Source organism: Scardinius erythrophthalmus (genome assembly GCF_964197995.2).
Source record: "Scardinius erythrophthalmus genome assembly, chromosome: 3".
Taxonomy (NCBI): domain Eukaryota; kingdom Metazoa; phylum Chordata; class Actinopteri; order Cypriniformes; family Leuciscidae; genus Scardinius; species Scardinius erythrophthalmus.
In genome coordinates, this window is record NC_138223.1 from 997,501 (window position 1) to 1,005,000 (window position 7,500).

A 7,500-nucleotide genomic window follows, 5' to 3' on the forward strand; every position below is an offset into this window, starting at 1 on the left:
GTTAACTAAGATTAACAAAGATTAATAAATACAGTAACAAATGTATTGCTCCTGGTTCATGTTAGTTAGCCTAATACATTCACTAATGTAAACAAACCAAACCACATTTAACACCTCTTTAATGAGAATTTTGTTTGTTACCTCAATAAGGGTCATTCCTATTTTATTTGTGTACATTTTAATCATTAACATTAAAAACACTCTTTTTACAACTAAAATAACAGTAAAGGGTAAAAAAAACTGAATTCCCAAAAATTAAAATTAAAAAAACGGAATTTGCAAAAATTAAAACGGATTTTATAGGGCCCTAGGTGAGTGAGAGTGTGTGTGTGTGTGTGTGTGTGTGTGTGTGTGTGTGTGTGTGTGTGTGTGTGTGTGTGTGTGAGTGTGTGTGTGAGTGTGAGTGTGAGTGTGTGTGTCCTCACCATAAAGACTTCTCTATAGTCTTAGTTCGGAACACCTCCTCCTGGTCCAGGTTCACTGTACAGTAACAATCCCGCATTTTGTTGGGCCCGGGATACGGAGGGATGTTCTTGGCTTCTCCTGCACACACACACACACACACACACACAGTCCTTCAGTCGTTCACTGATTAATGAGCTTAATGAGATGTGAGCAGCCGTCAGATCGAAGACACACACGTCAGCATTTAACATGATGTGTCTATGTGAACGAAATTATGTGATAGTGTCAATATTAGCAAAAATAAAACCTAGTTACTTCTGTTTATAGTTGAACTGAGTTTGCTTCGTAACTAATGAACTTTCAACATTCACACAAAAATAATACATTTTATTTGCAATGCACTTTTCTTAAGCGAAAAAAAACACTGAATATTAACACCTAATCAAATGAAAGTAAACACACAGAACGGTAACAAACACTAAAATAACACAAAATACAAAGAGTTTTGAGACTTTTCTGAAAGTCCCCCTGTGGTGTAAATCCAGCTTTTAATGTTGTTTATGTGTCTATGTGGTGTTTTTAATCTGCTTTAAGACAAACCATGTGTAAGTTCATAAGTCGACAGCATTGCTGAGTATTTCCTCCTTAAAACTGCAGTGAACCAAAGACAGTCTCAAACACACACTTTGAAATCGCTGGTGTTTCTGACGTCACAAACTACCTTGTAACCAATCAGATCAACGTGTGATCGTCAACCAGTGGATCTCTGAGCTGAGGGAGTGAGTGGAGGCGGGGCTCATTTGCATATTCATAGCACCGCGAATACTAAATGAGGCAAGGGTGTCGAGTTACATTCAAGATATTTTAAGGCATGAAGACATTTGTTCAAGGAAAAAACATTTAAATATGTGATTTTGGTGATTAAAGATTTTGATGAAACATTATTTCTGAATGTTCAAAACATCCAGTTTTTTTATGTTAAAAAAAAAAATCTTGGTCATGTGAACATTAAAGGAACATTCTATTGTATCATTCTTCAAACATTATGGGAACGTTACTTTTGAATGTTCTCTGAGAACAAGTTGTTACATTTAAAAACTGTTAGACGAACATCCAGCTGAAATGATTCAGGAAAACGTTTCCAGAACATTATTAAAGACAATAATGATATAATTCGCTCTATTAACATTAGGGCTGTGAAACGATTAATCGCATCTAAAAAAAAAAAAGTTTGTGTTTACATAACGTATGTGTGTGTGCTGTGAATAATTATTTTGTATATATAAATACACACATATGGATGTATATATTTGAGAAATATTTGCATGTGTATACTGAATATATATTTATATATAGTTTATTATATAGTTTAACCCATTTTTCTTAAACATATACCTCCATGTGTGTGTATTTATATATACAAAATAATTATTGTATGCGATTAATGGTTTCCCAGCCCTAATGAACACGAGCTTCTGTTCTTCACTCGGAGAGAGCGCTCCCGGTCGTCTGCCTAACCCTAACACACAACACACTCTCCAGCGCGGTGGGGCCGGGTGGGTTCAACGCAAAAATCTGTGTGGGATCTGCAACCCAATACACACATCAGACACGTGAGCGGAGGAATGCTGTCGGCCTGCTCGCACACACACACACACACACACACACACACACACACACACACACGGACACGCGGCTGCGGCAGGAAGAATGCAACACTCTGGGAGGAAGTTGGGTGTGTTGCGGTGTGTGTTTCCACAGAGTGAACCAGTGTCGTGTTACGCCCTAGTCACCCCCCCCCCACACACACACACACACGACTGAAGCTGTCAATCAATCTCAGCGCATTCATCTAAAGCAGCTTCTGTCAAATAACAGAGTTCGTTGCATTTGTGGGACCCTGTGATTTACACAATAAAGAAAATGCAGACGGGATTGCGGAATCCAGTCATAAAAATAGAATTTACTGTATAACGTCACAAACTTTGCTGAACACTTGATCAGATGGCGATATGAACTGTGAACTTTAAAGTGTCTTGGTACGCTGAGCTTTGTTTGACGTAATTTCCACTGAAACGGGAAGCAAAGGTGGGACATATTGATTGGCTCCTCCCCCTTTTCAAACAGCCAATAGCGTTTAGTGTAGCTCACAGACTGACAGCTCCATGGAAGCGAATCGAGCGCTGATGATACGCTGGATTCAACAGTAGAGATGTGTATAAACTCTAGCCATTTCATTCCTAACCAGCGTACAGTTGGAAAGTGGGATAAAACTGGAGCGTTTGAGCAACCGAACACACATCTCTGACCCATATTCCTCTGTGACGCGTCAACGCTCGCTTCGGCCAGGTGGTGTTTATAGCAGAGGGGGCGGAGCTTTAGATTCTAGAGAGCATTTGATTGGACAGATGTGATGAGACGCAGCAGTGATGTCATAAAAACCCCTGATCCATTTTAGCGGACGTGACAGACTAAGTTTTGAACGCTTATATCTCCTAAATGCACATTTTGTCATTGTTTTGGAACACGCCAGCTCATTCATAACCTTACATATTCATACTAAAAGCTAAAAAACTTAAATTTTGATTTCAAGGAGCCAATGACTGCAACTGAAATTTTACACAACAACCCACCAAAATAAAAGCTGAACTTGTCAATGGACTCGCTAAGCGGATCAGAAGCACATGATCTGATGCAGACGGTGTTGAGCCGCTGACGTCCAAAGCCAATCCATGGATGACATTCGGGATCTGGAAGCATCTCTGTTTCCGGGCCACTCATAATCACAGAGATCCTGATTGGATTACAGCTCGCAGGTCGCTCTGGGGAGCACGGCATTGTGGGATTACTGGGAGCGGAGTCATCACTAGATCTAGTGCTGCTGATCAACCCGGGCCTTATGATGCCCATCCAGTCATAATAAGTGAATTTTTAAAGAGTAATGTGGAATGGCAGGGAATATAATGTGGAATGGCAGGGGATTTGACAAATGATGGATGAATAAATCAAAAGTAGAGCTGCAGAATCTAAAGTCTGTCTCAGTTTGCTCTTCTACACAAACTTAAATACTAGGGCTGGGCAAATTTTTTTTTCTTTTTTTTCCGATTAATCATTTTTTTAAATGTGGTCGATTCAAAATCGATTCTCAAAGGACACAAATTTTTTTTTTTTTCATATTTATTGATCTATCACCCAAAAGCCAGTTTTAGTTTTCCTACAGTGTTCACAATCTTCCATGTTACAGCTAAAGAGCTTTCATGTGTGTTTGATCTTAAACATAAAATAACCTGATCCTGTTTGATCAAGGCATGCGACTGCTCTGACTCGTCCAATTTTCAGCATCAATTTTCTATTCTAATTTTTTAACTAGTCTATTCATTTTTTCATTGCATCAAAATCCTGTCTATTCATTGAATGCATTTGAAATATAGAGTTGGGTTCTGTTTTAATGTACACAAGTGTACCTACAATAAAAAGAGTTTAAAGGGCACCTATTATGACTCTTTTCACAAGGTGTAAAATAAGTCTCTGATGTCCCCAGAGTGTGTATGTGAAGTTTTAGCTCAAAATACCCCACAGATCATTTTTTACAGCATGTTTAAATTGTAATTTTTTGGGGCTCAGAAAAACGCGCTGTTTTAGTGTGTATCCCTTTAAATGCAAATGAGCTGCTGCTGCACGACACAGGGGGCGGAGCCTCACGAGCTCGCGCTTCAGTCAGGACAATCTCATCTGATAATATCAGAACAGAAACTCTCAGTTGCGGTGTTCATGTCGACTCGGAGTCGGACAATAATGCCCACAGAGCCAGAGAATATATGCTGTATGGACATAGAACAGGTATCGTTTAGTTTAATTATGGTTATAACTTATTTGTCATCTGCTTTTATCCACTAATACAAGCCTGCTGTAGCAAAACCCGTCCGAATGATGACCAAAATATACTGACGAGTTCAGTTAAGTTTATTGTACATCACACAAAAGATGAGCGTTAGTTTTACTCCAGAGAATCACAGTAAGAGCTGAATAAACACAGTATAAGAAGTGAGCATTAAAGTCTTATCCATAAACTCTCTCTCTCTCCCTTTCATTATCATCAACATACACAGCGAAGTACACAAAACACTCGTTGCAACTAACAGTAAACAAATATACACACCTTTTCAGTGGGTGCTAAATAAACTGGTAAACCTTATATCCGTAAAATGACTCGAAGAGCTGTGATAAAGAGCACGCTCGCACTTTCATTTCTGCCGTGGTCAGTCACGTTAGTCCTGTTGCTCCGGAGAGTGTAAGCTGGATCACGAACAGTACAGATCCATCCTCGAGTAACAACGGGAGTAAATGAAGACTGATGTTCATTCTTACATCCATCAACAACACACCTCAATCGCTTAGGAGACATTCTTGTCTACAGCTGCTCAAGTATCGAACAATGGCAGACTGTGTGTCCAGCTCACTCAGGGCGGGTCTGGGCTCAAACTGAAGTGTCAATCAACCGTCGTGGGCGGGGCTTGCGCAATTCTACGTCACATTGCGCCGAATCTGAGAACAGCTCGTTCTGAGACAGTGCTTATGATTTATTGAGATTGTAAAAAAACCACTGGGTGGATTTTTATCATTCTAGGGTGGTTTTGCTCACACACTGCCAACACACATTTATGTTCAAACACCATGTAAAAGTGAATTTTGCATAATAGGTGCCCTTTAATATACAGGTTTGTGGTTCTTAATAGTTTTTATTAATTAACCACTTGTAAACTTATGTTCACTGTTCTTTTTTATAAATATAGGATTTGTATTAAATCTAGGCCTATATTCATTGAGTCGAATCGAGAATCGAAAATGAAAATCGAAATTCGAAATTCGAATAGAGAATCTTAATCGAATCGAATTGAGAGCTTGCGAATTGAAATTGAATTGAATTGGAACATCTGAATTCATACGCTTGACACTGGTCCGCGTCTCACTGTATGAACGCATGAACTTCATCTCCGGAGTCTCTTCCGTAGCGTTTCACCACTTCACTTCTGAAAACTAGCGGCAGGAACACAAACTCAAAGCTCCAAAATAATACGACAGTTTAACTTGAAGAAATTATGACAGAAATATAATACTATTGTAAAGCAGAATGTTCTTCTCAAAGTACTATAACAATATTAGACGCTTTCGCACCGGAGGAACCTTTTCATAGTTCCTAGAACTATAGGCGGAAGTTCCCGGTGTTTGGCGTGTTCGCAGCGCAGGAACTAGGAACGATTTCAGTTCCAGGAACTCCTTTTGGAGGAACTGATTTACTCCTTCAGAGTCGTCTACACCAGCGCTATAGGAACTACAGTGACGTTAGTGTTCGCTGATTGGCCGAACGCACGAATTTTACTCCAGAAACTAACTCTACGAACATGTGATAGATGAACCTCTCAATCTTTACGCTGAGGAGAAAACCCAACACAACTTTGAGGGATCAAGAGAAACATGATTATGTGTTTCTGCTCAACAACACTGGACATCAACACACACGCATACTCTAATAACTCTTCATCACTGGCTACGACACACGCTAATAACTCTTCATCACTGGCTACGACACACGCTAATAACTCTTCATCACTGGCTACCACACACGCTAATAACTCTTCATCACTGGCTACCACACACGCTAATAACTCTTCATCACTGGCTACGACACACGCTAATAACTCTTCATCACTGGCTACGACACACGCTAATAACTCTTCATCACTGGCTACGACACACGCTAATAACTCTTCATCACTGGCTACGACACACGCTAATAACTCTTCATCACTGGCTACGACACACGCTAATAACTCTTCATCACTGGCCATGACACACGCTAATAACTCTTCATCACTGGCTACGACACACGCTAATAACTCTTCATCACTGGCTACGACACACGCTAATAACTCTTCATCACTGGCTACGACACACGCTAATAACTCTTCATCACTGGCTACGACACACGCTAATAACTCTTCATCACTGGCTACGACACACGCTAATAACTCTTCATCACTGGCTACGACACACGCTAATAACTCTTCATCACTGGCTACGACACACGCTAATAACTCTTCATCACCGGCTACGACACACGCTAATAACTCTTCATCACTGGCTACGACACACGCTAATAACTCTTCATCACCGGCTACGACACACGCTAATAACTCTTCATCACCGGCTACGACACACGCTAATAACTCTTCATCACTGGCTACGACACACGCTAATAACTCTTCATCACTGGCTACGACACACGCTAATAACTCTTCATCACCGGCTACCACACACGCTAATAACTCATCATCACTGGCTACGACACACGCTAATAACTCATCATCACTGGCTACGACACACGCTAATAACTCTTCATCACCGGCTACGACACACGCTAATAACTCTTCATCACCGGCTACCACACACGCTAATAACTCTTCATCACCGGCTACCACACACGCTAATAACTCTTCATCACTGGCTACGACACACGCTAATAACTCTTCATCACTGGCTACGACACACGCTAATAACTCTTCATCACTGGCTACGACACACGCTAATAACTCTTCATCACTGTCTACGACACACGCTAATAACTCTTCATCACTGGCTACGACACACGCTAATAACTCTTCATCACTGGCTACCACACACGCTAATAACTCTTCATCACTGGCTACGACACACGCTAATAACTCTTCATCACTGGCTACGACACACGCTAATAACTCTTCATCACTGGCTACGACACACGCTAATAACTCTTCATCACTGGCTACGACACACGCTAATAACTCTTCATCACTGGCTACGACACACGCTAATAACTCTTCATCACTGGCTACGACACACGCTAATAACTCTTCATCACTGGCTACGACACACGCTAATAACTCTTCATCACTGGCTACGACACACGCTAATAACTCTTCATCACTGGCTACGACACACGCTAATAACTCTTCATCACTGGCTACGACACACGCTAATAACTCTTCATCACTGGCTACGACACACGCTAATAACTCTTCATCACTGGCTACGACACACGCTAATAACTCTTCATCA

General features: G+C 40.8%; 1 protein-coding gene across 4 annotated transcripts in view; it reads right to left on the reverse strand.

Moving 5' to 3' along the window:
- rasa3 (RAS p21 protein activator 3) overlaps positions 1-7,500 on the reverse strand; it is a 67,413-nt gene that overhangs the window by 44,779 nt on the left and 15,134 nt on the right. For all 4 annotated transcript variants that reach the window (XM_081361010.1, XM_081361008.1, XM_081361007.1 and 1 more), the window contains exon 2: positions 426-543. In XM_081361010.1, the coding sequence (XP_081217136.1) occupies positions 426-543 (118 nt within the window). The remainder of the gene's footprint in view (positions 1-425; positions 544-7,500) is intronic.